The 24,028-nt window shown below is 43.5% G+C and overlaps 1 protein-coding gene across 6 annotated transcripts in view; it reads left to right on the top strand.

Annotated features, from left to right (window-relative positions):
- Window positions 1-23,312, top strand: part of UBE2K (ubiquitin conjugating enzyme E2 K) — a 193,761-nt gene extending 170,449 nt beyond the window's left edge. For 2 of the 6 annotated variants that reach the window (XM_033947250.1, XM_033947272.1), the window contains 3 exons: window positions 1,318-1,417; window positions 2,594-2,722; window positions 19,749-23,311. In XM_033947250.1, the coding sequence (XP_033803141.1) occupies window positions 1,328-1,417; window positions 2,594-2,722; window positions 19,749-19,823 (294 nt within the window). In that variant the 5' untranslated portion in view covers window positions 1,318-1,327 and the 3' untranslated portion in view covers window positions 19,824-23,311. Of the gene's footprint in view, window positions 1-1,317; window positions 1,418-2,593; window positions 2,723-19,748 lie in introns of all 6 variants that reach the window. The other 4 variants (XM_033947265.1, XM_033947259.1, XM_033947230.1 and 1 more) reach the window with 4 other exon arrangements.
- The last annotated feature ends 716 nt before the right edge of the window (window positions 23,313-24,028 follow it).

Genomic DNA, 24,028 nt, shown 5'->3' with positions numbered 1-24,028 from the left:
GAGGGCAGGGGTGGTGAAGAAGGTAGCACTATGATGTTTCTAGTTGAGCAGTCAGTGGTAATCTAATAATCTAAGGAAACAGTCAGGAGTATAAGGAATATTTAAAGTATGCAGGTAAGAAGGAACACTCATACAGAATGCTTTGGCTATAAGAAGCAGAGTTTTAAACTTAATTTTGAATTTGATTGGCAACCAATAAAGGAACAACATGGGCTGATCTTTGACAATGACATAGAAGCCTAATAGCAGCGTTTTGTAGTTTTCTCATAGTGACTTGTAGAACACCAGAATAGACTATATTGCAGTCAGCTCTTGACATAGAAGAGCAAGAATGAGAAAATGAAACAAATGATTACAGAAGTTTCTCACAGACCATAATTGTAGTAAGGTAAAGAAGCCTGTTTTGCAAAGCACTGATTCCTGAGAGGCAAATGAAAGTTGAAAAATCAAAGATGACTCCTAAATGGTGGAAGGGAATAGACAGGTATGGTACCAATGAGAAGTTGGTCGGAAAAAATGACCAGTGAGTCACTGGCAATTTTTTTCTGGGTTCAGCACAAGTCAGTGTTCATCCAATCAATGGGAAATAGTGTCTAAGCAGGTTGTAAAGGGAAAATGTCAGGGTCATCAGGTCTATATAGTGGCAAAGTAAGATGTCATTGGCATATGGATTAAAATAAATCATGTATCTCTGAATACTAGTAGCTAATGGGCTCAAGAAGAGATTAAATAGAAACAGAGGATAAATCCTTGTGGAACTTTGCATTGCAGTGGTCTAGGTTTAAATTCAGTCGAAGGGGTGGCAACACTATAATGAAACCAATGTAAAACAGTACCTGTTAATAATAGAGAGGCAGAAGAGTGAATGGTTAATGAGGTCAAAGGCTGCAGATTGATCAAGAGAACTAGATAAGGGTTAAATTGTTTTTGGTAAGTGTGAACGTTTTAAAAAACATATCATAGTTGCCTAAGGGTTTGAGTATGGGAATGACTAAAGTGGAACAATGAAGAATGTATAGCAATATTTTTAAATCTTTATTTCTACTTATCCCCTCTACTTATATAGATGCTTGCACCTATTTTGATTGGATTCTGATGTTTTTATTGAATTTATATTTTCATGTATTTGAACATTTATAATCAAAGAAGAGAGTATTGTGCATGCATTAAAAACAAATAAACCCACAGTCCTGTATCCTAATGAGTTGTAAAAGGACCTTGACCAGTAATCTATTATCAGGTCACTACTTTGGTTGGTGAAAACTAGGAAATTTAGTGGAATCTTTTTTTTCTTTTCTTTTTTAACTATTTCTTCAGGGCAGCTGCTATGACTCTACGAACAGTGTTGTTATCATTGCAAGCTTTGTTGGCAGCGGCAGAGCCAGATGATCCACAGGATGCAGTAGTTGCAAATCAGGTAAGAAAAGATTTATTGTAAATGCATTTCTAAAATGAGTATGACACACAAAGCATTATTTCTTTTCAGATTGAGTATGCCGTATATATTTATCCTCTTACTTCTGACGCTTCTCACTTAAAAAGCCAAAGGAGAACAAAAAAAATAAATAGTGCTGCAGGTTTAATCACATTGCTTTTTCACTTGCTTGTATCTTAGTTTTGTACTCCCTGGATCCCATAATGATAACATGGTAGAATAGGGAAGAACTTTCCTTTGGCTGTACTCTGTGATCTTTCTCAAGTCCCATGGAAATGAAAAGATGATGATGATGATCAAGGAATTTGAATTCTGGTTGCAGTTTGATTCAGATTTGTCGTTTCCACAGTAAGGGATTTGTTCTTTTCTGTTGCTTACTTTAAAATTTGTCCTGACATTTCTAATAGAGGAACTGCATAACTTTTTTTGCTTTACCTTTCTCCTGGGCCATTTCATGCTTTTTGTACATCTCATGGTGATGAGCACTCAGGTTGTCTTCCATCTGAGTTCCCAAGTGCATGTCACTACTGGGCAATCTCCTTCTCCAGAAGCAGTACTTTTCCTCACACCAGTACTATATATGGATTCTGTGTACTTGAGGTAAATTTTGCAGAATGTCCAGCCTGGCCACAAAGACACAGACTCTGAAGTCTGTTGTACAACACTATAAAACCTTACACACTAGGACCTTTCTTATAAAATAAAATTAAGCCTGTATTAAGTCCCAGAACATCTGGATGGCTGATGGCTAGATAGTAGTTCAGAGGTCTTCTATGGCAGCTAAGTTTCTGTTACGAAGAAGACAGGTGATGGTCAATACTGTGGAACTAATATATTTTGTATTGTAAATTGTTGTATGTCTTTGATATTGTGTATTTTTCTTAAAATCTGATCAAGCTCCAGACATGACCTAGAGGTTAACCCAAGAGTGGATTAGAAAGTTGTTTATGATGTATTCTTGTTGGATGTACTCACCTTTCTTTTCAGTAGTTCAATTAATCAGGTTTAAAAATGTGGTATTTACAGATGTGTACTTAGACTGCAGACTGATATTAAGATAAATAGGAAACCAGTATGTTTTACCCATCTAAATTAGTTAATAGAATAAAGATAAGCCATGGTTATATTACATATTTTTCATTCTTTTGTTTTCTATAGTACAAACAAAATCCGGAAATGTTTAAACAGACAGCTCGACTTTGGGCACATGTGTATGCCGGAGCACCAGTGTCTAGTCCAGAATACACAAAAAAAATAGAAAATCTTTGTGCAATGGGGTTTGATAGGGTAAGTATTATTTTGCATGGTCTCATACCAAGGGCACTGTAGAAAATGTAGTTTATAAATATGGCTTAAAAAAAGGATAAGCTGAAAAGAACTTGGGGGAAGATTCTTAAAATTTTAACATGGTTGCTAAACCGGTTTCAGCCGATTTATTTCATGTATTTTAGTGGCGGATTATCAAAACGGCTTACCGTGTCTTTTCCAAGCTTCCTAGCAGTTTCTGACTCTGCCATGCAAATATATTACAACAAGCTCATTAATATTTAAATGAGCACTCTGGCCAATTCTCTATTATCACCAGGTGATTTCCTAACCTTGCTGTCCCAAATTTGCGAGCAAAATTTTGTGGCAGGTCTGAGCTCTCCTAGCTTTACTTTCTGGTCAGTGCCTGAGTACTGATTGTCTCAGGCATTGACAGGAAAGTAAGGCTTGACAGCTTACTCAGATCTGCCAGAAAATTGTCGCCGTCAAGCAACCCACACAACCACTGCCCCCCATTATCCCTCCAGCAATGGGAGGGATGCCCATTCCCTCCTGCCACTAAGCAAGCCCCCTCCTGAAGTGGGAGGGATGCCCACTCCTTCCCCTTGCAGCTGTTGTACCTCAGATAACCTCGCCTGCCTCAGATGACCCCCCCACCTCCTTCCCCCTTGCCTTGTTTACGAAGGCCGGCCAGAGGGATGCCTACTTCCATCGGCCAGCAGGCCCGCTTCTTCAAAATGGCGGGCCTTCCACCTGGGGAGGGGCCTAAGGCTCTGATTGACTCAAATTGCTTAAGGCTCCTCCAAAGCCTTATGCCCCTTCTTGGCGCATCCCAGGATGCACCAGGAATGCGGGGAGAGACCCACCATTTTGAAGAAGTGGGCCTACTGGTATCGCTGTGGCTGGCCTTTGTAGACAAGGTAAGAGGGGCGGGTCATTGGGGGTACAACAATGACAGCAGGAGGAAGTGAGCATCCCTCCCGTTTCCGGGGGTGGATTGTTTGGAAGTGGGAGTGACCATCTCTCCGGTGGGAGGGGGGGGGTGTTGCTTGGCGGCAGGTAGGAGTAGGAATCTCTCTTACTGCTGGGTGGTTGCTTCGTGGTGGGAAGGAATGGGCATCTCTTTTGCTGCTGAGGAGGATTTTCAGGGGGTGTTACAGTGGTGGGAAGGAGTGGACATCCCTCCTACTGCCGGGGAGAAGGGGGGAGGGTTGCTTGACATTGATGGTGGGAGAGAGTGGGCATATCTTTGATTTGGGGCCTTTTTTATTTTTTAACTTTTGCGTTTATTCTGCGCATGTGCCGATCACTATCACCAGCGATTGGCACAAGTAAATTTAGTGACACTCCGCAAACCTTATTTGCATGCAAGTTTTTAAAAGAATGACTCGCCTTTTTAAAATCGTTATAGTAGCAACCATGACAGCGGCCCGTCGGATTTTACCGCAGACATTTGAGAATCTTCCCTTCAGTGTGACAGTGGTACATTTTCTCCTGCCTCTTTGTAGACTCAGGCATGTCTCTGTGGGGTAATTGATGGGAAGTTATATAATTCAGTGTCTCAGTAGAGTCTATATAGATAGCTGTTAGGGGAATGAATGGAAGGGGTGTAGTGTCTTCTTTTGAGTGATATACAGTATATATATGTTTGTGTTGGAAGCTTTGTCTCCAAATGGGTTATTTTTGCATATGTCACAGCTATATTTCAATTGTTAACAAGACAAGCAGTGGAAGGAACCTATAGAGTATTTAGCAATCACAAACATGTGGAGAAAAAAGCCTCAAACTTAAGTAGCAGCATAAATACAGAAAGTTCTATCTGCCTTCAATCTTATCACTGACATAAAAAAAACTCCACAAAGAACTTGCTCCATAACTCAAAAAGGTCTAAACTACTGTCTGTGCACAGGAAAGTTAGAAAAATACTTATCTTTAGCTGGAGAATCTAACACTCCCCAAAAAGTGTTTTTCTAATTAATAGAATGGTGTCTAATGTCCAGGAAGAATTAATCTGACTGGTTTTTAAACAATATAGGATACATATTGATATTTCTAGTGAAATAGGCACATTGTTCTTGAATCTGTGGGTTGTGTATCTCTGATCGCGAGATCTGGTGTAGAGAGCCTCATTTACATTTTTTGTGCTCTTCCTCTCCTCACTCTGAGCTGTCCTGTTACTCTTCCGTTTTGCTCTACACGTGAGATGGTAGGAACTTGCCTTTTCTACTCTTGTTTATTTTCCTTTAATTTTAGTTTTTTTGTTATCTGGTCTTTAGGCTTTTCGCTGCTTCAGAGGCTCCTGTTCTCAGGACATCTCTGGCTGTTAGAATACGCAGACTCTGAAGGCAAAGGTCTGTAACCAAGAGGCAACCTCCTTTGCAGGACATGCGCTTGGCCAGCCTACGTTAACAGTCTGGGAGCTCAGGGTCTGTTCCTTTCAGAGTAAGGCTATTTCCAGGTTTTGTCTTCAGAGAGCTTGAGTGCAGGCTGAGTGGCCCCGTGGTGGTTTTTATCCAGGATCAGGTGCTGATTGCATTCCTTCCCATGAATTCACACGTGACTTCTGGTGGAGGTTTGAGGTCTCAGTCCGGCAGGTAGCAATCTAAAGAAGCAAGCTATCTGGGTATCCAGGCTTATCTGAGGCAGAAGTTCTCTGGCTGCACTTTCAGCTTAAGGAGCTCTCAGCACCTTCATGGCACAGTGAGTATTGATTGTAACAGTCTATGAGAGAGATTGGGGAGGGGGGTTCTCTAAAGGTAGTTTTAAGAGGTTTCTGGGATTAGGGCCAGGGTACTCTCTACCTCCAAAATCCTATTCCCTGCATTTTTTGACCTCTTATTTAGCTCCCAAGGGCCATTTTTGGTGCTAAAATCATTGCCAACTGTGGCCACCTTGGATTTTCAGATTTTGGAATAAAAGCCTCGGTCTATCTCAAAACACCTCAATTTGGCTCAAAATAAGTATAGATGGACTTACTCAGGCCAGGATACTCAGGATTTTTGTCAGATTTGTGCTAGACAGCCGGCCGAGGACCATCCATGTCCCACAATATAGCACATGGGGGGGGGGGGGAAGCCACTAGTTCAGCCTTCTCAAGTCTCTCTGGTGATATAGAATTCCAGATGCTATAAGTTCCAGGTCAAGAATCCTGGTTGGAGCTGGAAAATGGTGTAAGTGTGTCCCCGGCAAAGCACAGCTGTGCATCTGCTATGAAACCCCAGAATAACACACAGGAACACTGTCGAGGGCCCTCTGGGTGTCCTGGTCCAGCTTTTGCTCCAGAATTTATAAGCATGATGTATGAAGCGTACTTAAATTACAGTGGTCGCAGTTTATCCTCAGGGGTCATGGTGGTGGTAATGCCAGAGTTTTCCCTACGAAGAGCACAGTTTCCCCACAGCAGAGCCATATGCAAGATATGGAGGTACAGTCAGAAGAGGACTGGGATGAAATGGAGTCTGTATCTATGCCTTTACTTTCCCACTGGGTCCTCAGTACTAGAAGATTCTGCATCACGCCTTGGAGGGTCAGGTCCCCACCAGGTGGCAGCCGTGGATCTTGGAAAGAACACAACTGTGCGTGGGGGGGAATTCTGTATAGGACGCCGGTCTCACACCTAAGAAGCGACTGAGAATCGCAGACTAGTGTCTTATACAGAATTGCGTCTGCCCTAGATGCCTAATCCCGCCTAACTACCCCAATTCTCTAACCAGTGCCCATGTCATAGGTACTGGTTAAAGAATTGCACCTGAGGGGTCTCTTGCCATCAGCTGATCATGGCAAGGGAATTCCCCATGTTGTGATCAGCTGAATGGCTACAACAGGGGGACCCCCCTCCCGTGAAGTCATTTGGCATGAGGTTTGCCCACTCCCTCCTGTCGGAAACCCCCCCTAAACTTCTTAAAACCCCCTAAGTACCCCAGCAAGAGGGATGCTCAAGCCCTCCTGCCCCCGAAACCCTCCTGAAAAGCTGGGCAGAAGGGATGACCACTCCTTCCTGCCTCCAAACTCCCAGAACTTCCCAACTCCCCTCCAGACTCCCTGACACCTGTAGACCCTCCCGATACCCCTCAAACCTGTAGGACCTGTTAAGCCCCCACCCCCATCCCCTGTACCTTTCTAGAAAAAAGTCCATCCGGGGGGGATGCTTACACCAGCCGGCCCACCAAAATGGCAGGTCATCCCTTCCCCAGTGCATTCTGGGATACACCGGGGAGGGGTTTGAGGCCCCTGGGCCAATCGAAGTCTTAGGCCTCTTTCACAGTGCATCCTGGGATTCAGTGGGAGTGGCCTAAAACTCTCATTTTAGAGTCACGGGCCTGCCGGTTGGAGGGTATAAGCATCCCTCCGGCCGGACTTTCTTCTGGAAAGTTACAGGGGACTTAGGGGTGCCGGGGGTGGGAGAGGGACCACAGGTGTGGGGGTGTCAGAAGGAGGGATGTCGCTGATTCTTGGGGGGGGTTGGAAGTTCTGGGTTTTCGGGGTCAGGAGGACGTGGGCGTTCCTCCTGCCTGTCTCTTTGGGAGGGATTGGGCATCCCTGCTGCCGGCCAACTTCGCGGAGGAGGGAAGATTCACTGCTGCAGCCACAATGCTGATCACGGCAGGGGTATTCCCATGAAATGATCAGCTTATCACACCCTTAAAGGCCAATAATAAATATGTCAGGAGTGGATTATGTGACAGATGCTCTGTATGATCTGTTATCCTAGGCGATAAACGACAAGAAAGCTTCAGAGTTGGGTAGAAAAGTCGTTCAGAAAATGGAAAAAAGACCAAACAGAGGAGAACCAAAAAGTGCACAAAGAACACCAGAAGGAGTGTCACCGAGTGGTTAGAAAAGCAAAAAGAGAATACGAAGAGAGACTGGCAGAGGAAGCAACAAACTTCAAGTCGTTCTTCAGATACGTCAAGGGGAAGCAACCGGCAAGAGAAGAAGTGGGACCATTGGATGATGGAGACAGAAAGGTAGTAGTAAAAGAAGAGAAAAAATAGCTGACAGGTTAAATGAGTTCTTCACGTCAGTCTTCACGATGGAGAATACAACCAACATTCCGGAACCCGAGGAGATCGCAATAGGAGACCAAGATGATAAGCTGGTCAATTTAGAGGTAAGCCAAGAAGATGTACTCAGGCAGATAGACAGACTAAAGAGCGACAAATCGCCAGGTCCGGACGGCATTCACCCAAGGGTACTCAAGGGACTAAAAAACGAAATAGCAGAGCCACTTCGACAGATATACAACCTATCCTTAAAACCGGAGAGATCCCAGAGGATTGGAAAATAGCAAATGTTACGCCCATCTTCAAGAAGGGCTCAAGGGGCGACCCAGGAAACTACAGGCCGGTGAGCCTGACCTCAGTCCCGGGAAAGATGATGGAGGCACTGATTAAAGACAGCATCTGTGAACACACCGAAAAAAATGGGCAGCTAAAACCGAGTCAACATGGCTTCTGCAAGGGCAGGTCATGCCTCACAAACTTATTGTACTTCTTTGAGGGGGTGAACAGCCAGGTGGATAAAGGGGAATCTATAGACATCATTTACCTTGACTTCCAAAAAGCCTTCGACAAGGTACCACACGAGAGACTGCTTAAGAAGATATGGAACCACAGGGTGGAAGGGGAGGTCCACCGATGGATTAAAAACTGGCTGGCAAACAGGAAGCAGAGGGTTGGCGTAAAGGGCCATTGCTCAGACTGGAAAGGGGTCATGAGCGGAGTTCCGCAGGGGTCGGTGCTAGGACCGCTCCTGTTCAATATCTACATAAACGACCTAGAGGTGGGAACCAAGTGTGAGGTCATTAAATTTGCAGATGACACCAAACTATACAGCAGGGCTCAAACCAGGGAAGACTGCGAAGATCTCCAAAAGGATTTAACGCAGCTGGAAAAGTGGGCCAAAAAATGGCAAATGAGCTTCAACATAGGGAAATGCAAGGTCATGCACGTGGGGAAAAAGAACCCGATGTTCACATACAAAATGGGGGGAACACCACTAGGGGTCAGCAACCTGGAGAGAGACCTGGGAGTGATGGTAGACGCAACACTGAAGGCATCGGCGCAGTGCGCCACAGCCTCAAAGAAAGCAAACAGAATGTTGGGTATCATTAAGAAGGGTATTACGACCAGGACGAAGGAAGTCATCATGCCGCTGTATCGTGCAATGGTGCGGCCGCATCTGGAGTACTGTGTCCAGTATTGGTTGCCGTACCTCAAGAAGGACATGGCAGTACTTGAGGGAGTACAGAGAAGAGCAACTAAACTGATAAAGGAAATTGAAAATCTCCCATATACCGACAGATTGAAGCAGTTGGGACTTTTCTCCCTGGAAAAGCGGAGACTTAGAGGAGACATGATAGAAACCTTCAAGATCCTGAAGGGCATAGAAAAAGTAGACAGGGACAGATTTTTCAAATTGTGGGGCACCACAAGTACAAGGGGGCACTCGGAGAAATTGAAAGGGGACAGGTTTAGAACAAACGCTAGGAAGTTCTTTTTCACTCAGAGGGTGGTGGATACATGGAACGCGCTTCCAGAGGCTGTTGTAGACAAGAAAACATTAAATAGTTTCAAAGAAGGTTTGGATAGATTCCTAGAAGAAAAAGGGATTGAAGGGTATAGATAGGTATAGACCACTACTCAGGCAATGGGCCTGATGGGCCGCCGCGGGAGCGGACCGCTGGGCAGGATGGACCTATGGTCTGCCTCAGCGGAGGCAACTTCTTATGTTCTTATGTTCTTATCATCCCAGAGATGGTCATACATGTTACCCAGACGCTCAAGCTGTAAAGCAGAGTCTGAGCGGACTAAGCGGACTAAAGTGGGGTGAGTTCTAACACTCTGTTGTACCATCAGATGAACCTTAGAAGGGGAGAACAGGTCCTTGCTTAACTGACACTGGGAGCATGAACACTGAAGAAAACAGCAATGCCCACTAGGACAGCAACAATATCCCCCCAAAATACTAAAAATCAAGGTTCGCAGCCAGGAAATGCTAGGAATCCAATCAAAAAGCCAATTAGTAAGAACATTCCCTGCAATAAAATGTTGGATGCCTGAGGAGAGATCCCTAAGGGATTTCAGTTTCTGCTCAATCATGACACTGTTATCAGTTAGGTTAAAGCAACACATACCATTAACTCTTCACACCCATGGTTTGCTCGCAAGAGTAGATAATCAATGATTAATCGATTCTGAACTACAGCTTTTCTTAAGCTATAGGGAAAAAGCGATATTGGATCTGGTCCTCACAAATGGAGAGAGAATCTCTAATGTTCGAGTAGGTGCTCACCTGGGAAGTAGCGATCATCAAACGGTTTGGCTTGATATAACGGCTAAAGTGGAGAGCGGCTGCACGATATTTAAAGTCCTAGATTTCAAACGTACAGACTTTAATGCAATGGGAGAGTACCTGAAGAAAAGCTGTTAGGATGGGAGGATATAAGAGAAGTGGAAAGACAATGGTCTAAGCTGAAAGGAGTGATAAAAATGGCTACGGACCTTTATGTGAAGAAAATCAATAAAAACAAGAGAAAAAGGAAGCCGATATGGTTCTCCAAACTAGTGGCAGAGAAAATAAAGGTGAAAGAGTTGGCGTTCGTGAAATATAAAAAAACCCAACAAGAGGAGTGCAGAAAGGACTACAGGGTGAAACTGAAAGAAGCCAAGAGAGAGATACGTTTGGCGAAAGCACAGGCGGAAGAACAAATGGCTAAAAATGTAAAAAATGGAGACAAAATTTTTTTCAGATATATTAGTGAAAGGAGGAAGATGAAAAATGGAATTGCTAAACTAAAAGATGCTGGAAACCGATATATGGAGAGTGATGAGGGAAAAGCAAATGTGCTAAACAAATACAGTGGTACCTCGGTTTACGAGTGCACTGATTTGCGAGTGTTTTGCAAGACGAGCAAAACATTCTCAAAATCGGCACCTCGGAAACCGAGCGTGCCTCAATTTGCGAGCGGCGCCCCCCGTGATCCGGCACCCCCCCCTGCCGCTTCTTACTGTCATCTGGGCCTCGGCACCGGCATGTCCTGTGTGTTGGTGCCGGTGCCCGAAGATCGGCCTCCTCTTCTTGCTGGGCTTTGAGCATCTGCGTATGCTCAAGGCCTGTGAGTTCACGCTCTCTCCGAGATTCTCGGAGATCTCGGAGAGAACGTGAACTCGCAGGCCTTGAGCATGTGCAGATGCTCAAGGCCCAGCAAGAAGAGGAGGCCGATCTTCGGGCACCGGCACCAACACACAGGACATGCCGGTGCCGAGGCCCAGATGACAGTAAGAAGCGGCGGGGGGGGGGGGGGGGAGGGTGCCAGATCGCAGGGGGGACCTTCGGGGGGATTGTATCAAAGCGAGTTTCCATTATTTCCTATGGGGAAACTCATTTTGGTTTACAAGCATGCTTCTGGAATGAATTATGCTCGTAAACCAAGGTACCACTGTACTTCTGTTCTGTGTTCACAGAAGAAAATCCTGGAGAAGGATCTAGATTGTCTGGCAAAGTTACACAAGAAAATGGAGTAGATTCTGCGCCGTTCACGGAGGAGAGTGTTTATGAGCAACTTGAAAAACTGAAGGTGGACAAAGCGATGGGACCAGACGGGATCCATCCCAGGATACTAAGAGAGCTCAGAGAGGTTCTGGCGAGTCCTATTAAAGACTTGTTCAACAAATCTCTGGAGACGGGAGTGGTTCCTGGAGATTGAAGGAGAGTGGATCTGGTCCCTGTTCACAAAAGTGGTCACAGGGATGAAGCAGGAAACTACAGGCCAGTGAGCCTCACTTCGGTTGTTTGAAAAATAATGGAAGTGTTGCTGAAAGAAAGGATAGTATACTTCCTTTAATCTAATGGGTTACAGGATCTGAGGCAATATGGCTTTACAAGAGGTAAATCGTGCCAAACGAACCTGATTGAATTTTTTGATTGGGTGACCATAGAGCTGGATCAAGGACATAAGAACATAAGCAGTGCCACTGCTGGGTCAGACCACAGGTCCATCCCGCCCAGCAGGCCGCTCCCGCGGCGGCCCAACAGGTCACGACCTGTCTGAATCACCCCTTGGTTTCAGTACCCTACGATCTCTTTGTCCCTCAGGAGTCCGTCCAATCCCTGTTTGAATCCCTGTACTGTATTCTGCCTGATCACTTCCTCCGGGAGCGCATTCCATGTGTTCACGACCCTTTGGATGAAGAAAATCTTCCTTGCATTTGTCTTGAACCTATCCCCCTTCAGTTTCTCCGAGTGCCCCCTCGTACCTGTTGTCCCTCTCAGTCTGAAGAACCTGTCCCTATCCACCCTCTCTATGCCTCTCAGGATCTTGAAGGTCTCTATCATATCTCCCCTGAGCCTCCTTTTTTCCAGAGAGAAGAGACCCAGCTTATCCAGCCTCTCGGCGTATGGGCAGTTTTCCAGCCCTCTTACAAGCTTCGTTGCTCTCCTTTGGACTCTCTCAAGTACCGCCATGTCCTTCTTGAGGTGCGGCGATCAATACTGAACGCAGTATTCCAGATGCGGGCGCACCATCGCCCGATATAGTGGCATGATGACTTCCCGCGTCCTGGTTGTGATACCCTTCTTTATGATGCCCAGCATCCTGTTGGCTTTTTTCGACGCTGCTGCACACTGTGCGGATGGCTTCATTGATGCATCCACTAGCACACCCAAGTCTCTCTCAAGTCCGCTGTCTCCCAGCAGTGCCCCCCCCATTTTGTAGTTGAACAACGGGTTCTTATTTCCTATATGCATGACCTTGCATTTCTCAACGTTAAAGCGCATTTGCCATTTGTTTGCCCAGTCTTCCAGCTTGTCCAGGTCCCTTTGCAGGTCCTCACATTCCTCCCTGGTCCTAACCCTGCCGCAGAGTTTGGTATCGTCCGCAAATTTTATAACCTCGCATTTTGCCTCCGTTTCCAGGTCGTTGATAAATATGTTGAAGAGCAGCGGCCCCAGCACTGATCCCTGCGGCACACCGCTCGTGACTCCCCGCCAGTCAGAATATTGGCCCTTCACTCCGACCCTCTGCAGTCTACCCGACAGCCAGTGCTTGATCCATCTGTGTACATCCCCGCCCACCCCGTGGTTCCAAAGCTTCTTAAGCAGCCTTTCATGTGGCACCTTGTCAAAAGCCTTTTGAAAATCGAGGTAAATGATGTCTATGGGTTCCCCTTTGTCCACCTGACTGCTTATTCCTTCAAAGAAGTACAGTAGGTTCGTAAGGCATGACCTTCCCTTACAGAATCCGTGCTGGCTTGTTCGCAGTAAGTCATTTTTCTCGATGTGTTCGCAAATGTTGTCCTTGATCATCGCTTCCACCATCTTCCCTATAACTGAAGTCAGGCTCACCGGCCTGTAGTTCCCGGGGTCACCCCTCGATCCCTTCTTAAAGATAGGTGTATGGTAGATGTAATTTACTTAGATTTCAGCAAAGCCTTTGATATGGTTCCTCATAGGAGGCTGTTGAACAAACTTGAAGGGCTGAAGTTAGGACCCAAAGTAGTGAACTGGGTTAGAAACTGGCTGTCGGACAGACGCCAGAGGGTGGTGGTTAATGGAAGTTGCTTGGAGGAAGGAAAGGTGAGTAGTGGAGTCCCTCAGGCTTTGGTGCTGGGGCTGATCCTGCTCAATATGTTTGTGAGTGACATTGCTGAAGGGTTAGAAGGAAAAGTGTGCCTTTTTGCAGATGATACCAAGATTTGTAACAGAGTAGACACCGAACAGGGAGTGGAAAATATGAAAAAGGATCTGCAAAAGTTAGAGGAATGGTCTAATGCCTGGCAACTAAAATTCAATGCAAAGAAATGCAGAGTAATGCATTTGGGGATTAATAATCGGAAGGAACCGTATATGCTGGGAGGTGAGAAGCTGATACGTAAGGACGGGGAGAGAGACCTTGGGGTGATAGTGTCCGAAGATCTAAAGTTGAAAAAACAGTGTGACAAGACAGTGGCTGCTGCCAGAAGGATACTGCTCTATATAAAGAGAGGCATAGCCAGTAGAAGGAAAAAGGTGTTGATGCCCCTGTACAGGTCATGGTAAGGCCCCACTTGGAATATTGTGTTCAGTTTTGGAGACAGTATCTGGCAAAGGACATAAGAAGACTTGAAGCGGTCCAGAGGTGGGCGACGAAAATGATAGGAGGCTTGCACCAGAAGACGTATGAGGAGAGACTGGAAGCCCTGAATATGTATACCCTAGAGGAAAGGAGGGACAGGGGAGATATGATTGACGTTCAAATACTTGAAGGTTATTAACGTAGAACAAAATCTTTTCCAGAGAAAGGAAAATGGTAAAACCAAAGGACATAATTTGAGGTTGAGGGGTGGTAGATTCAAGAGCAATGTTAGGAAATTCTTCTTTATGGAGAGGGTGGTGGATGCTTGGAATGCGCTCCCGAGAGAGGTGGTGGAGAGGAAAACCGTGACTGAGTTCAAAGAAGTGTGGGATGAACACAGAGGATCTAGAATCAGAAAATAATATTAAATATTGAACTAAGGCCAGTACTGGGCAGACTTGCACGGTCTGTGTCTATATATGGCCATTTGGGGAAGGATGGACTGGAGAGGGTTTCAATGGCTGGGAGGGTTTAGATGGGCTGGAGTAGGTTTTAACGGAGATTTCGGCAGTTGGAACCCAAGCACAGTACCGGATAGAGCTTTGGATTCTTGCCCAGAAATAGCTAAGAAGGAAAAATATAAATTGAATCACGTTGGGCAGACTGGATGGACCATTCGGGTCTTTATCTGCCATCATCTACTATGTTACTATGTTCTTGAGTGAGAGCTGTGATCAGAAAAGTGAGATTAATACTTTTGGCCAGAGCACAAGCAAGATTTGTTAGTTCAATGTGCACATGCAAGGCTAGTCCAGGAACTCCTACAAGAAAGGCAGCTAACCCTAGTGCTTCAGCTTTGGAAAACAGATGTAGGTCGGAAACACAGTCAGGAAAAAATTGAGTGGAAAGAGACCTGAGAATTCTTGCAGACATTTTTTTATGCTTAGGCCATTGCAAGAAGGCTCCAGAAGTAAGGTGGCCTCAGTAGTAAGGCAGCCAAGAGTACAGGGCCCTCCAGAGACATTGGCTAGGATGTAGGAGAAAGCTATTCTCCCACTCAGGAGAAACCACCTACTAGGGAAGTACATGCGAGTGTCTGCATATCGTATAGTGATAATAGAAGAGCAAGCAAGGTCAGAAGTGGTGAGATTGGTACTCCCCTTAGTGGGATTGGAGAAATAGAAGCAATCCTCTGCTGGGGCTACCTTAATGAGGGTCAGACTAAAAGATTGATAGTTAGTGTAAGGGGTAGGAATACGTACAGAAACCTAGATTGTAAAGAACAGTGCCAAAGGAGATAGAGTTGCAGTTAGTCAGAGTAGGAAGCGTAGTGACATTCTGGAGAGCACAAAAGGAAGAAGGGTCCCCCTATGAAGCAGGTCACAAGGGTGGAGCTGGCTGTTAGGGTCCCTCTTACACAAAAATCAGTGCTATTTATTGCTGCTTGTGCTAACATGAGCCAAGTATTTTCAACCCCCAGAGCTAGAGGCAAAAATCCCAATAGGAACATTAACCATTGGGTCATGATTCTTCCTTAAAGGTATTCAGCAACAAAACTATGGTTATAATGTTTACCATATTAATAATCAAAAAACAAACGAAACACCAGTCTGAGAAGCTTCCTATAGCCTTATCTTGTTCAAAGATTGGAAAGGACTGATAAGAAGTAGTTGTCTTAATGTTTGAATTGTTCAGGTCGATATCTTCCATCCGGTAATGTTGATTCATATGGAAGTGTAGCAACAGGTGCGTGTAGCGCCAGTCTTTGCAGAATTCGATGATGGATCAAGAGCGGGTTCCGTCTTCTTGCACTGGGAAAGATGAATCCAAGTAGGGAATCCTTGTAGCTTTACTGCTGAATACCCTACCAGGAATACCAGGTAAGGTCCATTCAAGGTGTCGGACAGGGCTGTGTGAGGCCTTGGTACCTTCACATATACATAATCTCCAGGTTGTAGTCGCGGATAATTGGGAGGTTCTCCAACCATTATCCGAAAGTCAGTGAACTTCAAGTGTTGGTGGTGGACCCACCGTTCACTGTGTTCTACCATGACAAGGTTATGCTTCGCACTCATCCAAAGTTTCTTCCTAAAGTAGTCACTGACTTTCATCTCAATCAATTGATTGTTCTTCAGTATTGTTTCCCAAGCCTCATTCTCATCATAGAGAAGTGGCTCTTCATACTCTGGACTGCAAGCAAGCATTGGCTTATTGCACAGAACTCAGCTGCACAGAACTTCTCAACTTTTTGTTTCTTTTGATCCTGACAAGTTCGGACATCCTGTATCCAAGAGAACTATTTCCACTTGGTTGGCAGCTTGTATCTCATTCTGTTATGCTCAGGCTAGGCTGCAACTGTGGAGTCATGTCATGTCACCTTTACCAAGATAATGGTCATAGTACAGCACACCTCCATAAGGAGGGGATACAAGTGCATCTATACTTGGACAATTGGCTGATATGAGCTCCGTCCAAATCCAAAGGAAGGACAGCAGCAGAGCACATGGACTAACTTCCGCAGAGCCTGGGCTGGGTTATAAATTTCCCTAAAAGCCACCTGGAGCCGACACAGTTCCTGGAGTATCTAGGTGTCTGTTTAAACATAAAGGACAACAAAGTTTTTCTCCTAGAAGCCCAAAGAGCAAAGCTCACACGTCAGATCATGGAGTTTTGTAACAAACCAGCACAGTCTGCTAGCATTACTTGCAGTTGCTGGGGTCAGTGGTGGCAATGATAGACATGATCCCCTGGGTGAGGACGCATTTATGTTCTCTCCAGCACACGTTCTTATTCTGCTGATCCCTTTAAACTGATGCATTGCAGATGCTTCTGCCTTGGACAACAGAAGCACGTCGTAGTTTGAACTGGTGGCTTGAGCCACAGTCTGGCTGTAATGGTTTGCAGAAGGAAAACCTGCTGGCACAGGTGAATCAAAGTGTTTCGTCTTTGAGGAGGTAGAAATATTCACAACTGAATCATGTCGAGAATGGCTCCTATGAACTGTAGACTTTGGGAGGGTTGAAGTTTAGACTTTGGAAAGTTGATGTTGAACCCTAACTGCTGAAGAAAAGTTACCGTAAGCTTTGCAGACAAATGATGCATCTTTTGGGTCACACGGCGTCCACAGTCCATGTTACTTCTTTTTGCAAGACTCCACTTCAGACCAGTTCAGTGGACCTCTAGCCTCTCAGTGGTCTCAGGCTTTCGACTTTTCTCTCAGAAGGTTGCAGTCACCTCAGATCTTCGTTAGTCTCTCCATTGGTGGATAGAACCGACCAATCTTTGCAGAGGCCCACTATTTCACATTCTTCCACATAACAAGATACTCACCACAGATGCTTCCATGTATGCATGGGGAGCTTACCTAGACGGTCTTCGTACATTCCACATCAGCATGTTGGAACTCAGAGCAATTTGGTATGCTCTTCAAACCTTTCAGAGCAGCCTATCCAATCAAGTCCTCCTGGTCCGCACAGACAATCAAGTAGGGATATATTATATCAACAAGCAAGGGGGGGACAGGATCTCTCCTTCTTTGTCAAGAAGCCAAATACATTTGGAATTGGGTGATTGCTCAAAACATTTGTTTCAAAGCTGTGTATGTGCAAGCATCTCAGAACACTAGCTGACAAACTCAGCAGATTTCTTCGACCACACGAGTGAACTCTCAACTTGTATTATGCCACATTTTCTCACTACAGGGGACTCCTCAGATATATCTTTTTGCTTCTCCCCACAATCACAAATTGCCTCAATACTGTTCCAGGCAGTATTCTCCTCAGTTTCTGGAAGCAGATGCTTTCCTTCTGGACTGGACAGGCAGATTCTTGTTTGCATTTCCTCCAATCCCTCTCATTCTCAAAACATTAGTCAAATTCAAGACAGAATCCGCCACCATGATACTGATAGCTCCTTGATGGCCCAGACAACCTTGGTACTTCCTTCTACTGCAGCTGAATACCAAAAGATCCAATTCCCTTGAAAATTTTTCCATCTCTGCTCATTCAGAGTCACGGATCGATGCTGCATCCCAATCTGAAATCGCTACACCTCACAGCTTAGTACCTTTCGGCCTAACTGCAACAGGTTATAATATCTCTGAAGCTGTCCAAGCCATTATATCTGCTTCTAGAAAACCTTCTACTCTGCAATTCTATCAACAGAAGTGGACACATATCCATACGTGGTGTACGCTCCAACATCTGGATGCTACCTCTACTTCCATAGCCTCAGTACATCTCCTACATCTTTCCAATTCTGGACTACAAACCACTTCGGTCAGAGTTCACCTCAGTGCTATTAGCGCTTTTCTTGCTCCTGTCAATAATAAATCTCTGGCCTCTCATCCTCTTGTGTCCAGGTATATGACCTCTAGTCTGTGCTTTGAAAATGAGCCTCTCTGTTTTTTCTTTATCAACTCATTCTAATCCCTCTCCACAAAACTTCCCTTTCCAGTAGCCCTTCAAGCTTTATCTTTTATATGCTAATATATACACATTCTCAATAAATGCTAAACTGCAGACCATGAACTTTTTTCCTTTTTTTTTTGTACCGAATGGTATTCAGTGCACTCATTCACAACTCTAAGAATTCTGTTAATGTTTCTGTAACATGTTTCCCTCATGTCCTACATCTCCTATTTGCTTTTTGCCTTCAATCTTGATAAAACTTTACATCTATTGAGAGTGAACTCGGTCACCTCCCCTGAAATTCTGAACTCTGTGTGACTTTTTCTAGCTGTGCCTTTTTCTTTGGTCTGGTTTTGATGCTGCAGTTTCCTTATGCACCTGAGAAAAAGGACTGGGATCTGGTACCATAGCTTTCAATTGCAGCTTACTGGGGATTTTTTTGTCCCACTTTACATCTCTTATTAACATAACTGGTATGATCACCGCAGTGAAAGTCCTAGTCTGGAGGTCTTCAACCTGGGCCCCATCTGAGAATCTGCAGTCAAGAGCTGTGAATCCAGCCACTACGTGTAACCCTTAACCATGGGACTCCCCTCTTATCCACTTTCTACCCCCCCCAACACTCCCCCCCTCTCTCTCTCTCAAATCACCACTGACTTGGGGAGGAGTAGACCAAACTCGAGGATTAAACTAGGGACTTTCTACCCATGTCTCTACATCATCCTTTATTCATCTGAAAGAACTCATTTTTGTTTTACTGTATTTCTGATTTTTGCAATTAGTAAAATGGTCCTTCACTTTACCACACTGACTGAACAATTCTTTCTTCTCAAAAGGTGACACCTTTCCCTTCTGAAGATGCCCACCACCTGCACACCCATTTTATCTGTTGCTACTCTAGAAAAATGGCTGCCTAGAAGACTCTTTAAAACCAATAGTAGGAAATATTTTTTTCACTCAGAGAATAGTTACGCTCTGGAACGCGTTGCCAGAGGTTGTGGTAAAAGCAGATAGTGTAGCTGGTTTTAAGAAAGGTTTGGACAAATTCCTGGAGAAAAAGTCCATAATCTGTTATTAAGACATGGGGGAAGCCTCTGCTTGCTCTGGATCAGTAGCATGGAATGTTGCTACTATTTGGGTTTTAACCAAGTACTAGTAACCTGGATTGTTTCAAGATTATTTTGTGTTAAATGTTGTGATATGAGCAGAACAGACTTACTTCTCAGGGAGATTTCCCCGTACCCCTCCCTGTTATGTTTTCTTCTCTAGGGCTGACCATCTACTTTGATATGAACTGACGAATTACAGGACAGCCCAGAGTGAGGGGAGGTGGACCAGAAAAAATGTAAATGAGGTTGTCTACCCCAGTTCTCATGATCAGAAATGCATAACCCACAGGTTCAAAAATGATGTGCCTATTTACTAGAAAGAAGATTATCAAGGTAAGTATCTAATCTTCCCTTGCCATATATACTTCTGAAATGTGACAGGCTGCATATTAGGTACACATTTTTATTTTCTAATAATGCTTGAATATGAAGCTGTCTTGTGCTTTAACTTCATGTTTTGCTTCTTTTTTCTACAGAATGCAGTAATAGTAGCCTTGTCTTCAAAATCATGGGATGTAGAGACTGCAACAGAACTACTTCTGAGTAACTGAGATGTAGAGAATAACTGCTTCTGTAGTCCAGCTTGCCCCCATATTGAAGAGAACCATCATTTTGTTATTTTTAAGATACTGCATACATCTTCTTTTAAAATAGCACTCTTAACTGATAATGCTATCTAGGGACTATTGGAAACTGAAAAACTGCTCTGTAAATAAAGCTAATTAAACGTGTCTGTAAATTTAAAAAAAGGGGAAATAATTTCTTTCTTACTAAATATTGTAAAAATATGAGCTAAGCTGAAACAGTGGAGAAGCAAGCCTATTCTGGTGTTTTGCTGTGTGATCAAGACTTGAGAGTTTACTTTAAGGTTTTGGTTCAAGTGACATCTTCATTATGTCTTAGTCATCAAATTGCTGTCATTCATTGACTGCCTTACTGTTTTTAACAAGGATCCTGTGTGCCTGTGGATTTGCATGCCTGTACTTCATTAGATCTAGCAGGCCAAACTGCTGAACAGTACACTATCTATAAATCTGATTTCCTAAAGTGATTTGATTCTACTTGTAGCCAAATTCTCATGCGCATAGATGGGTTTTGAAGAGGTCATTGGGAAAATACTGACTTCAGGGAAGGGACCAATAACTGCTGGAAGATCATAGTGGCCAGTAATGCTGTAAATTTTGCCTCTAGAAAAGTTGGTGTCCTGAGGAACCACTGTTTTTTTTTCATTGAGATTGAGTGAGTAAACATGACAGACTTTTTGCTTTGCTTTTCAAAAAAGGTGCAGGGGAAGAGTTTGATTATATCAGCTCTTGCCTGCTGTGTAAACTACTGACTGGTCAGTAGTTCATTTTATTTTGGTGGCTGGGCAGTAGTATTTTGTTTGATCATGTGTTTTTTTTTTTCTTTAATGGGAAGTGATGTTGACAAGTTTGACACCCCCCCACATGTACATACAACATACACAAGTTGAGTAAGGTAAAAAACTGTTATACTTTCTTTCTTTGTCAGTCTTACATTTAGGGAAAATATATTCCTTCCTCAGCATACATTGTCACTGTAGATTCTTTACCCATATTTCTGGAGCTGTCATTCACAGTTACCCATTTGTCCATTTTTATATAGCGGATTTTGAAGTAAGGTGTCCCACTGTGGTACTTTCCACATCATCTTATAAAGATTTCATATGTTGGCAAATAGTGCAACAAAAATAAATTACAAAAAAAATTGGGCTGTTGTTTTTATTTGCCTCATTCACGATTCAGTTATAAACTCACTCCATAGATACATATTAATATTATATTGCTTGAACTAAGAAAGTACATGTATATGCACACATACTTGTGTGTGATTTTTTTAGTATTTTGGATTTTTTGTTTATAGTACTCATGATGCTATCACCATGATCAACTGTTGCAAAATAGTTTATCTTGGATTTTGACATGGGAGCTCCTTATCAGGTACTTAGCCATACAATATTTTCTTGTTTGAAAACTAAGGCTATTTTGGTGTGTGCGTGTATTGTGATTTTACAACCAAACACACAGTATTAATTATTGGAGAAACTAATGACCTGGGAATATATTTTCATCTAATCAGCTAAAATATGAACCCTGATACTTTATGATTTTGGAGAAAAGAGAATAGAAAGAGGCTTTGAGGGTTCAGCATATTTAAATAAAGATGTTATGTCTTATGGAAAATATTATATTAGTTTACAAACGATTCAAGAATTCATTATAGTTTACCTTTCACACCCATATCCACAATAATCAAAAGTTGATTTGCTAAAATAAGATTCTTGTGTTTCCAGAGTGTACTGCGAAATGCACTATAAAATTTTGTTGCACTTGTAGCTGCACATAAACATTAATATAGAGTACATATGTTCTGTAAGGCACATGTGGTTAGCTATGTGATTTTAAAGATTCATCTCTCAGCTATATTTTCAATTATTGCTGAGCATTTTTTTTAACTGTCTACTTTAGGTCTAATGCTTCCTACTTGTTAACATTTAAGTTGAGTAGTTAATGTCAGAAAAGCCATGATTGCAGTAGCTAGAATAAATATTGACAGATCTCCAGCATCATTTTTTCACTTATCTATATCTGTGTGGAAAGGATTCAGTGGTTCATGTACAAAATTTAGTAGTTTTTTTTTTCATTGCTGAGTATGTCTTTTGCCATATAAACTGCCAAATTATGGCTGTCTGCCAACCAACACTACATATGCTTTCTAGTGCAATAAGTATGTCATCTGCACAGTAGGACATTTCCCCCTCCTGCTTGCAAGCCATGCAGAAGGAATCCATTGTTCAGTGTGCCCTTGCCATATAAACAGCCAAATTATGCTACAGATGCTATATATGCTCAATGTAGACATTGCTTTAAACTGTTGGAGTTCTGACAAGAAATATACTTTATATTCCTTGGTGGTCGGTTCAAACCAGAATTGTCAGGGTATTGCTTTCTGTTACATTGTTTTCTGTATTAGTCTATCCTCACTAGTCTTTTGTCTGTATCACTTTGCATAGGATCATGGAAGGTCCTGCAGTGGATTATAGGCTCTAAAGGGGGAGGATCAAAAAGCTTATGATGATTTGGATAGCCTAGTACTAAAGGTAGAGCATTGTACATGGAGTCTTAACTGCTACAATCGCAGATTGTGCTCCCCAACCAGCAGCTGAAGGCAGAGAACACTAGCTCTGATTCTAGATATCAAAGGGGGTCAGTTCTGCTCTATATGTCTTTAGGTGTGCAGGTTCTGCAGGAAGACCGTGCAGTTTGTGATTGCTTCCATCTCTCTGGCTTCTCTTCAGTGTTGCAGTGGGTGGCTAGCAGTGGCAGATTCAGTCATGAAAACTCTCTCTCAGGCATGCAAAACCATTCCTCTGCTACATCCTGCTTACAGGAAGTTGCAACAAAGAGGCAGGACACAGCAGAGGAAAGAACCCACTAGACAGTGATAGTTTTAAGGCAGACTGCTGTGGTCATGACCTTTCCAGTTAACTTTTGGGTCTTGAATTTCTTTGGCCTTGGAGAACCTGATATTGCATGGACTGTTGATTTGTCTCAAGATTACAGTGGTGTAATCATGTTTCATTAACAGTAAATAGTTGTTCCAAAATGTTGGAACAAGCTTGCTGAAAATTCTGCAAAATCATCTTGGAAGCATCCACTCAATGTCATTTCTCATCAACATTCATACATTTGGGCACCCATGTGGCTGACAGCTTCTGCATTCCTAGCTCCTCATGGATTATACACCTAACACATTCCCTGGATAGCTGTAGTGTCTCAGCAATTGTTTTAGCTGATATTTGCTGATCTGCCAAAATCAGATCATGGACATGGTCAACTATTTAATGAGTTGACAGTGTTTGAGGACTTCCAGATATTGCTGCATCTTTGGTCTCAAAATTGTTCATGCTAGAAGTTTGGACTTTGAAGTTTGGGCATTTGTCACTGAATGTTTGCATCATATTTTCATGGATTTCTTTTGGAATTTTCTTCTGCAGGAATAGAAACTTTGACAGCTTGATGTTCTACCCTTGAAAATTCCACACTTTTTATTGAAATATTTCAAACAATGTCAAAACAGCATTATGATTCTGCAAACTGGCAGTTTAAAATAAAATAACACTGCAAATTGGCACTTTGCTAAATAAAATAATACTCTTTAGCTATAGTGTACATGAGGCAATAGAACCATGTCAAGCTTGGACCCTCACAACTAGTGTGTGCAGTGTCTTGGCCTGGAGCATCGGGATCTCTCTTGTACCCTTTTCAGTCGTATGCAAAAAAGGGTGTTGAAAGCTCAACTTTAATTTGAAAAGCTCTTTGTTAGTGGAGTCTGTACCACTGTCTCAAGCTCCTCCACCATCAATGTTGACAATGCTTGCTTCGGCACCTGTTCTTTCTTGAGGAGATTCTGGTTCTGTCTCATCAGAAAACCTGTGTAAAAAAATCTAAGAAGTGTCTAAACTTGCCTTTTAGATGAGCTCCCACTTCCTCACTGTTGTCAGTACCTCAGAAGCATCAACATTTAGAGTCCCTTTGCTTCAAGTGCTGTGTCCATCTATACAACCTCCTACACCTGTGTCTCAAACACCTCAACGTCAACCAGAGTTGACTGTACCTTTGTCTAGATTGGTACTGGCAGCTTTGCTGCATGAACAGCTAAAAGTGCTGTTGCAGCAGGAGTTTGCATCCATGTTGCAAACACTGCCTCCTATGATGCAGTAGACCTCAGCTTC

This window comes from Geotrypetes seraphini, chromosome 1, assembly GCF_902459505.1.
Source record: "Geotrypetes seraphini chromosome 1, aGeoSer1.1, whole genome shotgun sequence".
Taxonomy (NCBI): domain Eukaryota; kingdom Metazoa; phylum Chordata; class Amphibia; order Gymnophiona; family Dermophiidae; genus Geotrypetes; species Geotrypetes seraphini.
Note: the sequence above shows the minus strand (reverse complement) of the source record. Positions and strands in the feature narration are given on the sequence as shown.